We start from the raw sequence: 19989 nt of genomic DNA on the forward strand, positions 1-19989 counted from the left end.
TCAGAAGTCATGTTCCCCAGCCCCCAAACCAGCTTGTTGCCCTCTGCTGGACTCTCTCCAATTTTTGCACACACTTTTTGTAGTGGGAGACCCAAAAGTGGACACAATACTCCAAATGTGGCTTCACCAGTGCTGAATGGAGGGGAAGAATCACTTCCCTTGATCTGCTGGCATCACTCCTACTAATGCAGCTCAGTATGCCATTAGCCTTCTTGGCAACAAGGACACACTGTTGTCTCATATTCAGCTTGTTGTCCACTGTAGCCCCCAGATCTTTTTCTGCAAAGCTGCTGTTTAACTAGTCAATCCCCAGCCTGTAGTGGTGAATGGGATTGTGCTGAACTAAGTGCAGGACTTTGCATGTGTCCTTATTAAACCTAATGAGATTTTTTTTATTTTTTTGGTTTAATCCTCTAATTTGTCTAGGATCTCATGTAACGTATGTCAGTGCCTAGAAACTGCTGTTGTGTAAGCGGTATTGTGCCCTCATGCAACAACAAAAATCTTGAATATGAAAGGGTTAATAATCTACCATGGCATGACCTAGTATGGCAACTCATCAGGCACTCAGTGCAAGAAGACATGCCCACCTATTGGTAGACACAAAAATGATCTCTCCCTTTCCCCCTGACAATGTGTGTAGAACTTTGGAAGGAGCTGACAAAGCCTGGAAGAAATACAAATTCAGTGTTATACTTTCAACCAATTGAATATTTGATGAAGAAACTTAAAGACATTTCACATAATATTTAGTTAGTTTCTTATGAAAACAAAAAAAGACTATACATTTAATACAGTGATGGGATCTGAGAATGTGTGTAATAAATACACCAAGAGCACTGAAAGTGTGGTAAAGTCTCTGTGTTGAACACAAGAGGTGTAGCAAGCACCTTGGGGTGGAAGGGGAGGGAATTATGCAGACCACTGGAAAGTTGGAGGGGGGGGGGAGCAAGGGGAACTGGGTGTTGCCTGTCCCTGCTTTCAGCACTCAAGTGGCAGATGCTACTGCTGTAGTAGCATGGGCTTGGGCTCATGATGTTGGGGGACCCATTCACTACACACTAGCTGCAGCAGACACATGACATGGGATCACCAGGAGCCACCCCTGTGCCCTGTTCACTCTTTCTTTTCCAGATTGGGTATAGGGCTGTGCCTGCTGTAGCAAAAACCTTCTGTGGGGGGAGAAAGGACATAATTCTACTTGCCTCTCCTACCTCTTAGGTACACTACTCAGGTGAGGGGCTGGACCTGCCCTCTTCCTATGGCTGGGCAGTGTGGAGCTGTTTCTCTCAGGGCATAGATTCCTGGGCTGGTGATGATCTTGGTACACCCTCTAAGAAAGCACCCAGGGCTGATGCCTTGCTCTCCCCAAACCCACTTACACTACTGGCTGTACATATCTTTTGAGAGGTTTCCAGTATGCACTTAGAGTGGAATTTTTACCACTGTGTAGCCTCTAGTACTGAACATGAACACATCTAATTGACATGCAAGGGTAGGAGGTCAAGCGCCATCTATATCAGTGATGCTCAACAAGGGTTCTCTGGCACCCTGGGCTACCTTGTGATACTTTTAAGGGTGCTGCAGGGTGCCAGACATGGTTAGGTATGCAAATACAATTCACAAGATAAATCCAGATATTTTAAATAGAAATGTGTAGTGTTAAAACATTCTGACTTGCGATCTGAGTTTTTTGCAATAAAAGAATTGCTCTAATGTTTTTCTGGAGTCCAAATACAAGTGAAAACTTAAGAGCTGGCATTTTCCAAGGGGTGCCTTGAGTCTAGAAAGGGTGAAAACCACCGGTCTTCATGCATTTATCTTTTCAAGACAGAGAATTAAATCTGTGGGGTTTTTTGAGTGTCAAGGGGAAACTCAGCCTGTGAGCTAGAAAGGTCCCCCCCCCCAGCCCCATACTGCTGTCAAATTATAATAGTTTATGTAAAGAAACAGGTTTTTCACTCTGGCAAAGGGCTATGGATGACAAATGCATCTCTCTAGTGATGACCGGGTCTAAATAGGAAATGAAGATTTCTATAGTAAGGGCACTGAGCACACAATTTATGGGCACACCCAATTCATAACTGTCTGTCCCTTCAAAGGTGAACCTGAAGGAATTAAAGTTTGGGACATATTTTACTTATATGTTTATTTGCATTACCATAGGTGCCCTAGAATTCTAATTGTGGAGCATGATCCCTTTGTGGTAGACTGTATAATCAGAGTATAAAAACTAGTTGCTGCTTAAAGATGGAGTATATGATTTTTAAGATAAGAAACACTAGGTGGATAAGCAAAGATGAAAGCCTACAAGGAAATTGTAAGACAGTTTTGGCATAACTAGTGGATTCAGCTCACCAGTGGTCTAACTGTAATCAAGTTTTTTGTAGGTATCACCACAGAGAAGATTTTAAAGGAAAGTTTGAAAAATGGAATAAGAAAGCTTCACCTATTTTTACAGGGAGTGACATCCTAGTGGGAAATGTAAGACAGGAAGCACAAAGGTGGTTATTTGAAAATCGGATAAGTGGATGAAGGATGTTATGATCTGAGGTAGGAGTTAGCACTAAAGATACTCAATATCTCTCAGTACTCAATGGGAGAAGAGAAACTATAGGTGAAAGTGAAGAGAATACCTTCTGTTTGATGTGATAGAGATGAGGAAACAAAGCATGGATGCAAAGAGAGGATGGTCAGTATGACAGGCTAGGTGACGGTAGGATTGCAATTTCGGCGGCAGAATTCTGAACGAGTATGGCAGCATGTAATGAAGAAGCACAAAATGAACGTGATGCCGCCTTTTGCCTGCCAGAGCTGCTGACAGTACCAAAGACAATTAGATCATTTACCAATGCCACTCAAACCATAATAGATTTTTTTAGGAGATAGTGTTCTCATGTGAGACCCTGATATAAAACAGAAGAAATTGAAGAAGAGAACTGGTATTGGTCAGCACTTGCTTGTACATTTATCAAGGAATATGAGAAAGTTAACTGTCCCAGAATGTGAATGTTAGGGCTTTCCTGTGGTACACTAAAACTGCTACAGGATTTCTCCTAAATATATTTCCTGGATTTTTCTTAAAATAATTGTACAGCATTTCCCATAAAACTATAAAACAGATTGGGTTAGAATGGAAATCTCCTTTTCTGCAACACTTTGGAGAAAAGAACCAGTCTGAACAATAGTGAGATTTTACTTAGTTTCCTTTATGCATTTTATTTGGTATGTTTCTAAACAGTACTCAGAAGAGGTGGACAAGAATTGTGTGCTCCAGCATACCTGATTCACCCTTGAGGGTGAGGAACTGTTGGCCATATGAGGAATCAGTTATGATCATTTTGAGCCTCAGCTGGTTTATACATTGCCATCAAATTCTGATGAGAGCAGAAGCCACTTAAAAATAGAAATTCTAATTTTAATGTAAGCATACGGTACCACTGAATGAGTTATATACTTCATGGATATTTTATACATTTGGGATGAAAGACAGCCCCTCCCTCCCCCACCCAGCTTTAAACCCAGATGCTTTTCCCAACTGGACCCCACAAACCAACCGCTACAAATGGTGATTTTTTGGACCGAGTGAGTTAGACTTCTGGCACAGATTCCACATACATCAGGGATTTGTGATGTAGCCATGTGTGAGCCTGAGTCATTCGCAATTACTTGCTTCTTTTTTGCAGCTCAGCCCTATTGTTAAAATTAAGATACAGGGTGTGAAGTGAAAGTTGGTCGTTGGTATACTTGGCTTTTAACCCCCAGAACTTTGGATCCTTGAAACTGTGCTTAGAAATAGAGGAATGGAGGCAGAAACTGAGGAGAGAAGCCACACTTGGGTCATTTCCAAGATATTCATTTTTTTGGTCAGTGTTTCTAGTGCATCTGGACAGTGACTGGCCTGACAATTGTGGTCCTTGAAGTGAAGTAGCAGGTCAAGGAGAGGTGGGGATTGGGAAATTAGAAGGCCAGTGTTATAAGGCAACACTGGCATGGACATAATAGAAAATGTAGAATGGGTAGTGAGCTATCTTTGGTCCTTCTGTTGATCTTTCCTTTGTGTGTGTCTAATGAGTCTACTGGTCTCTAAACCTGCTTACATCATGAAGGGATAGCCATTTGCAACCCATTCTTTGTGTCAGTGTACAATACTGCAACAGACAACTATTATCGTTTCTAGTAAGATGTTGAGTTTGGAATAGCATCACAAAAGTGAAGAACAGAACACAGAGAGAGTTTCTTGCTCCATGTTTGAGTTTGGAGCTTTCCTAAGAAGAAAACCATTGACAAACTGTAAGAACAAGAGCTTTAGGAAGAGTAAGAAAGATGGACAGAAGGTGGGAGGGCTAGTCTTATAAAGAAAGATTGAGGAAATCAAATACAATATGGCAATGAGAGCCATGATCTTATTATTGTGGAACAGGGGATGAAACTTACTGATAGAATAAGTATTAAGCTCAGAAATATTTTGTGGAAGAGCCTTCCTTTGTGATATTTGAAACTAGATAGGGCATCGCTTGAGGAGTTTTAAATAAAGAGCAGTCTTGTATTGTATGGCCTGAACTGGTCTCGGCCACCTATAACTTCTCTGTTTCTGTGAGAAGAGCATACACCATTGGTTGCCTGAGGACTGCATTGCAGGGATCCTCCTTAAGTGCCCCTTGCAGTGCAGTTCCAGCAGTATTATTAAAGGCAACTTATTCAAGCCATAATTGGAAGAGACCTCTGCTTTTGCCCAAGTCTTTTCTTTCCCCATCTCTGTAAGGCATTGCATCACATGTAATTCTCTTTTGAAAAAAAAAATCCCTTATAGAAATAGCCATAAGACTAGAAAAAGAACAGTATTTTATATATTGATTACTTTCATTTCAGGTTTTTTATTTTTATTTTAAGGAACAGTCAATCATCTATTTTAATAAGGTTCTTGGGAATTCCTAATAAAAATTGTAAGAATTATAAGAATGAAAAAAGGAAGTACAGGTTTGAAAACAGGTTGTAGAGGAAAACTTCCCTTCAATTAGAACATTAAAGGTTAGGGGGAGGGCTGTTTATTCCTCTCCTCCATCCACATTATAATTTTGCCTAAAAGAAAACATCATGAAAGTGAAAATTGAAGAGTTGTTTGAAATAGCAGTCCATTCTTTCACCCCCACCATTTACTTTTCTTGTAGGTTCAAAGGTATCAAGGAAAGATGTAGTCGCTATTAATGGCCTGGAAAAGGCTTTTTTTTCCCTTGTGATAAACACTTTGGCCCTGATCCAGCCAAAGTGTATAAGCCTATACTTAAAATTAAGCATGTGTGATGCTCTACTGAAGTAAATGGAATTACTAGTATGTTTTAGTGTCCTGCTGCATTGGGGTCAGAGTACTCGACACCTTTCAAGATCCCTTCAGGATCATACAGTATGTGATGAGGGTACTCTTAAAGAGTAGAAATAGGGTATGTCTACAAAACGGAATGCAATGCCATGCAGATATCTTGGGCTACTTCCAATGACTCAAGCAGCGTATCCATATTTGTGTGGGGCTTTGGTTCCATAATTTACTTCACTAACTTAGCCCAAGCAGAACACCGTACTAATGTAACCGTACTGCTTCGTATAGGCAAGCTAGCTTGCTTAGAAATAGTCTGGGTATCTCTTCATTGCACACATGCTGTGAAGACATAGCCAAAAATTTAAGGTAAAAAGGACTAGAAAACTTGTAGCAAAATACAATTTTAGGGGAATAAATTGAAATATCAGCTTTGTGTGTATACCATTGAAACCAGTATAAGTTGCATTGCTCTAAAGAAGCCTGAACTACCTACCAAAACTGTAGGTACATTTTATAGTTTTGAGTCTTAGACCTGTGTGAATGTAGGTAGCTGATGCACATACAGACATCAGTTAAAGAGCCGAGAGACTCAGAACTTGGATGTAGGGTGTCATGTTTCTTTGCACTTAGGCACATGTTGTTATAGTGAGGCACACCAAATGATAGGTTTTTAAAACAGCTAGTTTATTTTCAAAGCTAATTACTATTCCAAAATAGTGGTGCAGTGAATGGAAAATGGTTTTAAGCTAACTGTGCTGCTTCAATATTTTCATACTCACCTATCCCCATATTGTTTACTTGTTGAAACAAAAATGGTAAAGCAATATACAGCCCAAATTAGCCACCCTCTTTCATGCCAGTTACCCTGTTGGAGTCATGTGAATACAGCTTGTGGGACCCAGTCCGTGGTCTCCAGGTGCTAGGTGAAAGGCACCCTCTGTATCTTTAAATGAAGTCTGCTATTTGCATTGTTTAGACTAAACAAATAAAAAGCTAGTAAAAACAAAACATTCTTAGTAAATAATAATAATTGTAAAGAATTTTAACTTCAGTGCACTTACTGCTATCTTGCCTTTTGTTTATATATTTCCATCTATAAAGTTAATAACTGCGTTTTTAATAGAGATTATTAAAAAACTCTAGACAGTAACCCTCATGTGCCATCCTAGTGTATACCTGATAATTAAATTGTAGAGAGTTCTGTACCTTATTAATAATAATGAGAACATGGAATATGATTAATAGCATAGTATAGTTAGGTAACTGATGTAAATAGTTTTATTCCCAACAGAAAAGCAGAGCTGTCTCTAAACAGAAGATCGAAGTAGGTAAACATTGCTTAATCGCACGGTGAGTGCTGTGTCCTCGCTGGCAACCTCTCAGAAAGACAGCCTAGAGGGTCACAATTCAGAATCTAAAGTTAGAAATCATATAAGGCCATTAGTAACAGGGGTCAACATGCAGCTGCTAAGGGAGATTTCTAAATCCTGCAACACGGCTGCTTTGATACATGAGAATCAATTACTGAAAACCTTTCAAGATCGCCAAAATGTGACATTAAATAATTGAATATCACATCAAATCTTGTCTGCAATTAGTTATCTAGAAAAGTAATTATGCAGCAAAATCAAGTAACTAGAATTAGTGGTGTGAAGCACCCTGATTATTCAGAGACTATAGGAAATGATGATATTTTTACTTGTAATGGGAAGTTTTAAGCACTTAGGTGAAGGGAAAAAAAACCCCTCACTTTTGATTTCTATTATTAATCATATCTAAACCAGGAGGCAGATCATACGTCTTATAGTTAAACATGGAGCTTAATGACAAAGTTTGTTTTATTTAAAATTAAAGAATTTTGCTCTAGAAGAAGGTTCCTAGCAAAATGGATAGCACATAAAATAACAGGACCATTTTGTTTAGGTTAAGGTAAAATAAAGTATGCTTGGTCTCTCTTACAATAAGAGCATAACTTTAATAGAAAAATAATATAAAATACTATTAATATATAATCATTTAACTTTTAAAACTTTCTGCGATAAATAGAACAGCATAGAATATTATAAAAGGCAGACATAAGTTGCAGTATATCAGGGAACACAACTGATGCTGATAAAAATACTTAACCTGAAAAAGACCAAAGGAAAGGGAATAATCCAAGATAGACAACGCATGCATAGTAAGTGACAGGCTCTTACTCAAACTAACACTAATATTGCTGAGTATTTGGGCACTATTCCAAAATAATACGTAAATATATATGCATTTATTTATACATGGCAAAGCTGATTCTAATTCTAAAAGAGTAGCTTATAATAGCCATTACTGGTATCTATATTTCCCTATTTTGATACCAGAATGAATGCTAGACTTCTTTCATCTGTTGGAGCCAACTAGGAAGAACCTGATTTCTACGTGTGTATTTCTTTTTAAAATCTAAATTAATAAAGAGTAGTTGGTTAGTCATGTTATTTAAGCTGTTCCCAAAATAGCACCTTCCTTTTTGGTAGACTTAGCTTTGCAGCTGTTGTCTCTATCTGTTGTCTCTGAAGAAAATTTTAACATTAAGAGTTGCTGACGTCAATTTTTTTCTTTTTTTTACAGCTGATGTGGGCTTTGGCCCTGACAGAAGTTATTTGGTTCTAGCTCTGAGTTTCGAAGAAGTTGGTATATAGATTTTCCCCTAACTTTCAATTGATGTGTTTAGCTTTAGTGGGAGTAATACAATCACTTAAACCATGTTGTCGTCTCAAGGAGTTTTGCTACATCCGTATGGAGTGCCCATGATTCTGCCGGCAGCACCATACTTCGCTGGACTTGTTCAGGTAATGCAAGGCCGCTTCCAACAAGCAACTTAACTCTAGTGCACTTAGAGTAATAATTGGAATTTTTATGGTTGAGAAAGCAAACACTTTTAATACAGGCAAAAGCCCTCATGTAGTCAGTGAGAAGACAGTAGGAAATCAAAAAGATGGATCACCCTAATCTGTGTATTGACATCTCTCATGGCTGAATAAATGGTGTAGTTGAGCTATATTTGCTTGTATTGATCTGACTGCTGTTTAACATTCATGCCTTTGCTTCACGAGGTTGACCACAGGGCAGAGGATTTGCTATCCATTCTAGGTTTCTGAGGGACTCAGTATTCCCACGGCAGATCATGAGACAAAGTAACTTATCATGATGTGGTTCAGTTAAGTGCTTTAGAACAGCAAATATGAATAGCATTAAATATGCATTAATTCCTATGTTATGCCTCACATTAAATGCCTGTGTTTAATAACTTGTTTTTGGTATGAAAAAGCTTATAATCTTTATAGGTAATTTATGGACCTCAAATCAGGTTTTATTGAGCTTTTGAAAATGACAAGATTCTGGTTTTGTAGGAGACTTCTGTGTTTTAGTTGCAAACTGGCAATTATTGGATAGGGCTTTGGGTTTTGCTTGTGTGGTATCTTTTTTTACCTTTTAAGTTAGATGCTTGCTTTGTTAGTTTTCACTCACGCTAGATAAGCTTCGGTTTTTACAGTAGTTTGTCTTGTACATGTTAATTACACAAAATGTATCCCTTTAGTGGTATTAAAAAGCACTATAACTTATTCAAAATATCATGGCCAAAAATAAGAAAACAAAAGTCTAGTGCAATAATTAAGCTGTATGTATTAACAAGAGCAGGTAATGAAGCTAAAGAAAGTGCAACAGAGTGCATTACAGTGTCACTACAGTGTTCAGTCAGATGAAAACTGTTGGGGTAACGAATCTGTTTGAATCCTTATTGTGCCCCTTGTTTCTTACAGTATGTTAGTTTGAGAGGAGGCAAAATAACAAAACAAAACCAAACCCAGGCTTATTCCAAGCAGCTGAGCCCTTCAGTAATCAAGGATTGCTAGTTGTCTCCTTCACTTAAGAGTTCACTCAATATTAGACACATATGTATAAAGTAGAAATATATTGATCCATTCAAGACTGGCCATTATCAATATTGAAAAATATATGTGTTTTTTGGCACATACAAGCTGACATTAGTTTGTTTTTTTTATATCTAGTGGAACACAATAACAGAATTGGCCACATCAAGCAGGCCTTCATATCCATTAGAATTTGGGGGTGAAGGTCGGACACCAGAGCTCAGTCAGACCCTCTACTATCCTGTCCAATAAATAATTACAAGCAAATCGTGCCTTTCACTCTATGCTGATTGATGCTGAAATTGCTTTTGAAAGTTCTCATAAGTTCCTGTTATAGATTAAGTGCCGGTGTAGGAAAAATAACTGCACCCAACTGAAATGGGTGAATGTAATCAGGTTTAATGGACTCGAGAGCTTGTTCGGAATTAAATAACTATTGATTTGTTGGAAAGTTGCTGTCATTACAAAATGCCACTCTGGATGCATTATCCAAGCAGATAGATTAGAAGTAAGGGCCCTTTGAAAATTTGGGATACTTTATTCAGGATTTTTTTTCTCTTTTTTTCTTTTTCTTTTTAAAGAACCACCCAGCCCTGATGTGTACATCATTAGGAACAATGGGATAGTTGTAAAATCCAATACATTGTTATGGGAAGAAATAGTTAATTATGTTTGTAGATATGATAGACATGCTCAGTATATGAAATGTTTTCTTCCTCCCCCTCTCAAACTTCATATTTAATAACAGTACGTATTTCAACAAAACAGTTTAGTATATGATTTACTCAATCATGAAAGCTTCTGGTTAGAATTTCTGTTAATCTGAATCAACATGTATTTATATCTGCTACTGCAAAGCAATATTTTCCTGTTTCCTTTGTGTTCTGTACTATGTGGAGGGAAGCTGGGGGACAAGGAAAAGGAAAGATGAGTCTTTTAGGCATATCTCAGGTAGAACTAACACTGAATACAGTTTTATGTTTGATGCCTAAAAATATATTTAGGATGGTGATATTTTTCCACTTTCTAAAATTTTAGACCAGCATGAAATAGCAATGGTTGAAAGGATGGTTAATAGAATATGGTGGAGCACTTCTTTATCCTTACAGGAAGGATGTCTTCTTCCTTTAAAAGCTTTCTGGATATATGTATATGTCACTGGGTTTTTTACTATGAAATAGGTCAATCTACAGTAAATGCAACCCTATGGTCAAAGATGTGTTGTATTTTCACTAAATCACATAAGTACCCTGATTAGGTACAAATTGGTTCACATTGGAGAATGCCTTACAGGATGCAGACTTAAAAAAAAAATAGGCTCAAATTTAAACTATTTCAATAGGACCTATTTACTTTTTTATATATGATTTGTAAACTTTTCAAATTCTTGCTAGTGGAAGCCAAAAAGTTTGCAAAGAACTTATTCTAACATTTACGTAGAAATTCTTTAAGAAGGTATTCTATAAGATCACCTTCTCAAAAACTCAAATGTACAATTTCATAGTGACTTTCTACCCAAAGAAGAACTAAACATTGAATAATTTTGGCTATACCCTATAATAATTTTACTTCCTATAATGAGGCTTAGAACACACAAATCTTTACAGATAGCTTCTATTCTTCAGTACCACAATGGTGTATTCCCCACCCCTGTAGATTTTTTTTTTTCTACCTGGTACCAAAGTTACAGCTTTTGCCAGCTCGTCTTACTGATTTTCCTCAGTGGAACTTAGCTTTTTGTCGTGAGCAACATAACACAATGCAGATACCCACTTTCCTATTATTACACAATGAAATGTGGTGGGCTGCAAGGGAACAAGGTAAATGAAGATAAGGAGGGGGTTTTTTTTAGATCTCTCTCTCTACATATATATAACACTATATATAGTTATACAGTTTCTATGTCTCTATTATATTACTTCTACTTCATATTACAAGTTATTAATATAAAACCTTTTTTTCAGAGTTAAGATTATGTATTCAGTGAGATTTGTAGCAAGGCATGTGTCCCAAGGCATATGTCCCTTGGGAGGTCCCTCCCAAGGCATGTGTCCTTTGGGAGGTTTCATGCTGGAAGTAAGGAAGAGAGTTTGTTAGGGAGGTAAAAAGTTCATTACTTCCTTTGAGTTTGTGATGTTTAGGCAGTAAAAATATATTATTTGAGCTGGTTAATAAATTAAAACTTGCCCTAACTGGTAAATTATTTGGTTTTTAGTTATTTTCTTTTGTAAGGAAGTGCACCTAAATTTAGCTTAAATGTAGGTTCAGAGAGTATTATTTGCTAATATCATGTAATAAGTAAAAGTATGGATTTAAAGTTATTTGAGTATTTTCATAACAGTTGTCAGAAGTGCTTGATGTGGATATATGATATCATTCAGAGTCTGCCTATGCAATAGTTTCACTGATTTAGTCTTCATGGCTAGGGACAGACATTACACATATACCAGTTTAAGTGATCAGAAACTAGTTTAAACCTGTAACAGAATACATGTTCAGCGCACATTAAACCAGTTTGAAAATGGCTGAAACCAGTTTGAGATAAACCTGGTTGAATGTAGTATCAGACTTAACTGATTTGGCTCAAACTGGTTTATGCAATGTCTGTCCCAGACCCCTTGTTGGTTCAAGTTAAACCAAACTCCCCCAGCATCCTGGCATGCTCTCTGGGGTGGGTGGGGCTCTCTGCTCCATAGCAAGGCTGGCCCCTTCCCTCTGCTCTCTGGTTGCAGCTCCAGAGACTGAGCTGTTCCCCCCAAACCCCACCTCTCCCTGGTAAGCAGGAATTCCCCCCTCCCCTCTGCCTTGCAGAGGTGTCTGTGTATTAGGTAACAGACCACATGCTAACTATGGTCCATGATGAATCAGCAGGCAAAATCAACAGGTAGCTGGCAATGTCCCTTTGTTGTTTTCTTAATGGGTTGATAAACACTAAGTTAGGGGTGATTATCTGTTATCAATTCCCTGCTGGGCTAATTGGAGCATCCTGCCAGAGCCTGGCCATGACCCCCCCCCCAGGTCAGTCCTGTGGAAGGAAGGGAGGGCTGCTCTAGCACCCCCTGGCTTCTATCCTGAGCCACTGCAGGCAAGTGCCTGCATTTCTGGGATGCCTGTACAGTTACAAAGTAATTTAGCCTCATCAAGTTAGACTAATCTGCAAAAATTGAATCAATTCAGGCTCAAGCTTTTTGAATGTCTGTTCCTAGCCCATAAGAGAAGCCCTGAATGCCAAGGGTGGCAAAGCTGGTACACAAGATGAAGGAATATTTGATTTCTATTTTCTCATTCACCCATTTTTATACATGGCAAAAGTTGTGTAATCCTTTTAGAATCAGAGGGTGCCTGTAGACATGTGGGGACACTGCTCTGATGTTCCGTATTTACAGCACGTTGGAGAAGATTGGATTAATTGAGTCTGATGGAGCATGCTAATTGGCATGCTCCAGCATCCTCTGCATCTCATGTATTTAGTATCCCCACATTTCAGAATGGTGGCAGGGGCACTTGAACTCAAGCTCATTCAATGCACTTAAGTTAAAGTGCCCCTGCCACCATTTGGAAGTGTGGAATGCTGAATACATGAGACACTCAGAGCCACTCTTATTAAAGTGTCCTCTCTCCTCCTGAAGCATGTGTAAAAGTGCCCAGAGATGTAATGCACATCTTATATTAAAGTCAACATCTGGAGAATAAATAACTGGTTTAGAATTAATTTGGAGTATCCTAACTTTATTTAAACACAAAATCCATTAAAAATCATAAAGCAAATAAAATTGTATTTTTCTTAGTGGATTCTGTGGTAAATAAAGGGACAGAGATAGGGGATGGTAGTAGGGATCACTGCTTAAGTAGCACTGTATATCACGTGGGCAGAGAGACTTGACACAAAAGATGCACAGGTAGCTTCATATAGCTAACACAATTAGGTTTCCAGTAGGATAAAAAGGGGAGCCACAGTCTGGTCACTCTCAAGAGAGCATATAGCAAATGGTAGTTAGTAAAAGAGTAATCCATCTGATTCTTTTGATAGGTGAAACTAAGTATATGGCAGAATGATGTTCCAGTCCAGCAAGAGACATGGTTCCCTAAACTTAACTTTGTCCCAGTCTTGCATAATGGGAGTAAGATTTGTTCTATATGGGCACAAAGATCTTCCCAGGTGGAGCCAATTGAAGAATTGCACCTCTATTTAGGGCCTTGTTACATGTCATACTTGGGCTACACAAATGTTGATTGGCTTAGTGCTAGCTTAAAGTTTGCAGCAGTCACACCTTTCATCTAGAAACCTTTTCTGGTTGTCCCCTACCAGCACAACTGTGACTTGCCACTAGGGGCCTGATGAACAGGGAGGTTCCTTCCAGCCCTATTTCTCTATAATTCTCTATGCTTTATCCATCCTTCAGCAGCAGTGGCAGAGCCTACTGCCCACAACCTGGATCCACCTGCAGCTTCCCTGCCCTGAAGCAGTGGCTGCCCCCCACCCCCACTCTGCAGCAGCAACCACCATCTCTCGGTGCACTGTTTGGATCGGGTGCATGGAGCATGATGCTGTTGGAGGTGCAGGGCTGGAGCTGCAGGACTTATTGGATCCTGCCAGATCTGGGGTTCCCTGGGGCTGGCCACACTCTCCTCTGCTCCCTATGGCTTGGTAAAGAAGTGGGGCACAGGGTCCATAGTGGTCACATGCCCAAACAGGCTCAGCGCTGGTGGGAAAAGGTGCCCCAGGCTGCCATTCCTGGACTGGGGGCTTGGAGGCTAGGGGAAATAGAAAAACTGTGGCTCCAGTCCCCAGGCTACTGCACTAAGCAGCCAGGAGTGTTGAGTGCCTACAGAACAGTGCAGTGAAGGATGACAGCTGCATCCTGGGATACTGGAGGATGTCAACTTGAGTAACACATCGGTGGGGAGTGGCCACACAATGAGGAGTTGAAGTGTGTGGGTCAGAAATAATCCTTCCCTGGAGGTGATATAACTTCAACTGTATAACGTGTGCTTTAAGTCACTTCAACGTGTTAACAAACCAGGGTTTAAGAGTTCCAAGAGCTACCCAAAATTATTATGTAACAAAGCCCTTAGATCAGGCTATGTGCCATTACACTGCCTTTAGAGGGCAGACTGCTGGAGTTAGCCTTGTTTTGCGTATTGGCAGTTATTCCTAATGTTGCAAAATGCAAAACTTAAAACATGAGTCTCTTAACATTGTAATACAACATATAAAATATATTTTGGAAACATCCAAAGGGCAAGAGTGGTTGCACATACAATATATTATACAGGGTTATTCATGCAATGGCTGCATATAGCCTTTATCTTTTATTATTTTAAGTATTTTAAATGTTTGCAGTCACTTTAGAGTTATTGTATGTCTGGATTATTATGATTTTTTTTTAAATGCAAACTTAACATCTGACATTAAAATGCTGAGCGCTTTATTATTTACTGCATAATGTGATTAGAAGGCTTTGCTCCCATGTTAATAGACAGTCAAAAAGTGACATTTCCATACGAACTACTAGGACAAAAAGTTATTAAAGTTGGAATTGCCAAGACTTTTCAGTGAAAAAAATACTTGAAAATTCTAGACAGAAACACAGCTCCATTTTATATGAAATGTACTTTTTTAATTAAAAGATTAAAGGGACATTGTCAATCTTTCTGATAAAATCAGTACTCTAAAAAGTATTTGTTTCTGCAGTAGTCATCTGTCACTTTCATCATTTTACAGGCATTTTATATTAGCAAGGATGATGTTTTCGTAGCTTAAATAGCCTAGTACAGCAGCAGAGGAATCTAGAACAGTGTTTAAGCTAAGGTTTATTTTCTCAGTATTCAGTAGATTGGGTTGTGTGGGAGTTTCACTTATTCCAAGGAGGGAGACTTTGCATCCTAAGTCTTTGTTGATTTATGAAGCAGATATCCTTATCAGGTTATATTCTTCTCCTAAAACTGTAGATAAACTAATAGTATTCATTATTAATCAGAATAACTTTGTGTACAACTACCAACATTGTATCCGATTTCTATTGATTTTTTGTTATCATAGCATAACTATTATTTGACAACAAGATGGGGTGTGGGGGCGGAGGAGGGGAGAGGGGAGAATCATAAGATATTTCCATTTTCTTTTAGTTTTCAGATAGACTAGATTCATTTTCCACTACTGAATGTGAGATAACATGTTAGAGACAGGAAGAGTGTAGAAAGTAGATATGCACATTTCTTCCCTGTCTCATCTTTATATTACCTTGTAAAGTCCCTACCACATAAATGGTAACATTAAGTTTGTGTGCCACTTGTGGTATACTACCACCAAGATGGTAATGGGATCAGCTCTAATTGTTATCAGTTGTTTTTTTCAAAAATCACTATAGATGCATTATTTTGCTTTTGCCTACATCATGGTAAAAACATCATTTTAGTCATCTGACTAAAATGTACTTAGATGCATGTGAGTACATTTTATTTGTACTGACTATATCAGTATTAGTAAACCCCAGCAAAGTAAGAGGTTTTCCTTAAATGCATATTGATTCTGGCTTGATAGTGGTGTTCTACTTCTGCAGATGATAAGAGTCTCAGATTATCCATACTGCACATTCCATTGCTTCCATGAGTGGAGGGCTGACATATTTTGCTGTTGCTGTCATATTTGATCTGGCTGTTTCCTTGCTTTATTTTCCATTGGGTATATTTATATTTTTGTTCAGTTCTTCAAATGAATGGTCAGAAGGTTTTTCTCCTTTATATATCACGTACATCTGTAGAATGAAAGGATGATGATGATGATGTGGTCTGTTTTATTCTGTTAGCAGTAACTTCCCTTTCTGTAAATCAATGACTAAACCTCCTGGAAATACAGTTTCATGTGATTTTTGTTTTGCTTTGCTTAGTTTCATTTTGCTTTTTCATTTAAGACACAGATCAAGCACTGTAACCTACACACATTCTTTGTCAAACCTGTCAGTTACTCCAGGTGCTATAGACAGCTTGTCTTCTGTCATTGTTACTTTAGGGAGGTTGGGGGTGGGTTGTTTGATTGTTTGGTTTTGTTTTAGCTAAGCTGCTTTTTTATTTTTTCTTGGAAAAGGAGAAATAGCAAAATACCTGATGAGTGTATGTGCTTTGCATAAATGTACCTTTCTTGTTGACCAAGTGATCTTTTAATTTGAGATAAGAAAGGTAGTCAGTCTAGACAGTGATCCTCCAATAAAGAAAAAGTTGGTTTATATTTCTGACCTGTCTGTATAATTCCATCAAATAATTCTTTACTTCAAGAATCATTTAGGTATGTAGAATTTGAGATTCTACTTCACCTGATATTTTATTAAGTTTTTCTCTGTTATATCTTAGCCAGGGGAATTTTCTAGCCTTGACAAAGGGGCAAGACATTTTATATTCCACCCAATAGATAGGGTATTTCTTTCATCCTTGATATTGTGAACAGTGAACTGTAATAGGCAGTTCTGAACGTCCTGATATGTAAGTATAGTCACCAGCTTGTATGTCAGATACTATACTCGAACATGGTTTTTTGGTTTGACAAGAACAGGATAAGTCTGGTACTATGAGCTCCTGCAGCATTTTTTATAAGTTGAATAAATAGGAGAATATCTAAACATGCTTGGACAGGAACTCTTTGTATTTTTATCTTTGAAATCTTACTATTTGGGTGATCAGAAGTTGTATGTAGAAGCTGACCCAAGGAAAACATTTTACAAAGTTTTTTTGCCAAACTAATGGCTCAGCCTTGAGTGTCCATGTATTTAAGTGTGTGTGTGTGTGTGTGTGTGTGTATATACATACATACATACATACATACATACATACACACACAATGTTTAAAAATACCTGGACTTTGGGAAGTGTGATTTGATTCTCAAAAATGACTAAGATCTGCCTTGTGGGGTTCAATCTGTATGGGCTTTAAACAATTCTGTATAAACTTTGCTAAGTTCTGTGGGAGTTGTGGGGTGGTGAGAGGTTGCTTTTTCCAAATTGCCAACCCAGCAAAATGAGCTTGGACTCTTGGACTGTGAAAAGTGCATTGTGTTCTTTTTGGCTCACATACATTATCACCAATAATAAAGAATCTGTTAATCAGATTGTGCCAATAGTTGCAACTGTGTCACTCCATTGATTTCAGTAGGACTGTACATGTACAGCAGATAGCAGAATTCATTTGTATACTTGAAACATAGTTAATAATTATGTTGATAATAAGCAGGGATCTGGGTTTTCCATTCACCATGGAAAAAAATGATAAAATGTGAATTTTCTCATTTTAAAGAGAAAAATTCAGATTTTATCCTTTAAAGGAGAAAAAATCAGGAAACAGTAGGTTTCCCCTTGCAGGCTGGAGGAGTTCCAGCCCGCAAGGAGGAGAGTGATCAGGCAGGAGATGCCATGTGCATGTCTGTGCACACATATGTACATGGCAGCCAGGCAGCATGAAGAGAGCTCCCTGCAGGTAAGTCTGGTGTGCACGGGCGGTGGAGGAGGGCCGGGCAGATTATGGCTCCCATAATGAAGGAGGGAAGGAGTTGGCCAGGGCTGAGCTGGATGCGCTGTCCAGCCAAGGTGGTGCATGGGACTATGGAGAGTAGGACAAAGTTACAGGCAGCTTGTCTGGCGGTGGCATGGGGGCTGACTCTCCTGCACTGCACACACTCCTGGGGAAGGGGCATAAGGGGCATGTGCCCCCCAGATTTATGTGCAAGGTGTGGTAAATGTGTGCTGGCCTCATGCTGCCATGGCAAGGAGCCCCCTACCCACCTGGAAGCGGTAGGTGCTGTGGGTTGGGAATAAGGGGCACTGGCAGAGCCAGGGAGCTGTGGGTCAGGAGTGAGGGGTATTGGCAGAGTTGGGGGGCTGTGGGTGGGGAGTGAGGGGCCCTGGCAGGTCTTGTGGGGTTGTGGGTCAGGAGTGAAGTCCCTGACAAGGTCAGGGGGGTGTGGGCTCTGAGAGTGGTGCCAGCAGGGATGGAGGGCTTTAGCTTGAGAGCAAGGGGCATTGGCATGAGCATGGCACCAGCCTATCAGGACTGCTCAATACCACAAAACATTTTGGGGTACAGCTGCAGCTGGACTTATGTTCTGGCAAGTGAAGGGGGCAGGGGAAGCACTGATTTTTTTTTTCCATGATTAAAAACCCCAAATCAAATGCCAAAATATATAGGTATTTAGAATTTATTTTATGATTGTGATTGAGACACTGGTAGGCTTCCAATTTGCTTTAAAATTGTAAATATATAAACAAAACATTGTGTTCAATGGATACATAGATAAATAGTTGTGTTTCATTTTAATCATGGAAAAATGCAGATATGGGGTCTTTTAATTAGAGAATTTGAGGTTTTTAGTAAGACAATTTGTGTTTTTAGAGAGAGAAAACCAGGATCCCTGATAATAAGTGTGTGGAATAGAACTCAGCTCCCTTTCCCATAAATGGTTTGACTTTTCAGGGTGTAGGTAAAATATTTTTTTGGTTTTTACTTGCATGTATTTTTGTTTGTATGTATTTTTTGTTACTGAAGGAACTTGATACAGTGGGTACATTTGCATGTGTGCTTTACTGAGGAGCTGACTAAATAGTTCTGCAGTAAAGCGTCACAATGTGCACGTGTCCGTATTAGGGCACAGTAAATTAATTAACTCTGATGTAAGACAGTACTGTCAGGACAGTACTATCCTATAGCAGTAATTATGTGTGCTCAAGTGCACATGTAGACTGTGACAGAGGCTGGCTTGGGGCATGAGGGTATTATAGTACAGTGGTTGTCTGCCAGATAGCGCTGTACTGTAGCACCTTGTGTTACAGCCAGCCCCTCTGCTTCCTGATGCCACCCGCAGAGCCCAGGGCTGCCCCACTGGGACCCTGCAAGCTGAGGGCTGCTCCACCCTGGTTCAGTGTGCTGCAATCCTGGGCACACAAGTAAACCCTGTACCTGGGAGCAGCTGATTCCAGCATGAGCTGTCCCGGAGTTTATCACATCATGCTTATTGCACATGTATAGCTGCACCCAGTGACACCGAGTTTGTTAGTTAGGATAGGATGATTTTATTACACAGCCACTTTTTCAGGGTTTAGTTGTATTTCAGTGTATAGTCTAGTGGGTTTCTTAACCATTACTGTTTTAAAAAACATTTCATATTTGTATTTAATTTTCTGATATTTACTTAGATTTATTTAAGCAGCATATAGTATCACTTGGTTTCTCTGGGTAGAACTGTGTCTCAGAGGGAAGAAAATAAGACAGGTCTGTGCAGGTAGAAGTACACACAAAAAAATGCAAGACACAATACTTGTATTTTACGTGTTGAATAAAATTGCCATGGAAGATGGCTCAGGTAAGAATGAATGGGACCATGCAATTAATGTGCCTGAATTTTCTCCACTGAAAGCATGGGACCAGTTCAGTCTAGGGCTGCTCCATTTGAACCAGAGTAAACTTATCCCAATGTCACTATCTACACATGCATTTAAATGCAGTAATTTACTGCAGTGTAAAATACCACTTGTGATGAGACTATCCAGCAGTGCAGTAAATTAGTCTAGTGTGTTCTAATTGCCATGCATGTGTAGACAGGGATGCTTTATTGCACAAAAAATTAGTCTATTGTGTAGTAAAGCAACTCATGTAGATGTGCCTACTGTATTACATTTTGCTGTGGTTGTGAATCTGGGGAAATGCTCTTTCTACTACTGGTGTTCTATGGTCTTATCATGCTGTCTTCTGGAAGACAAAAGGTTGGCTTTTCTGTTTAT

General features: G+C 39.0%; 1 protein-coding gene across 30 annotated transcripts in view; it reads left to right on the forward strand.

Annotated features, from left to right (window-relative positions):
• RBFOX1 (RNA binding fox-1 homolog 1) overlaps window positions 1–19989 on the forward strand; it is a 1765957-nt gene that overhangs the window by 1342811 nt on the left and 403157 nt on the right. For 2 of the 30 annotated variants that reach the window (XM_059716746.1, XM_059716768.1), the window contains exon 1: window positions 7905–8142. The exons of 22 other annotated variants lie outside the window; for them this stretch is intronic. In XM_059716746.1, the coding sequence (XP_059572729.1) occupies window positions 8056–8142 (87 nt within the window). In that variant the 5' untranslated portion in view covers window positions 7905–8055. Of the gene's footprint in view, window positions 1–7902; window positions 8143–19989 lie in introns of those variants that run through there. 6 more of the 30 variants (XM_014598933.3, XM_059716769.1, XM_059716741.1 and 3 more) reach the window with 4 other exon arrangements.

This window comes from Alligator mississippiensis, chromosome 13 (genome assembly GCF_030867095.1).
Source record: "Alligator mississippiensis isolate rAllMis1 chromosome 13, rAllMis1, whole genome shotgun sequence".
Lineage (NCBI taxonomy): Eukaryota > Metazoa > Chordata > Crocodylia > Alligatoridae > Alligator > Alligator mississippiensis.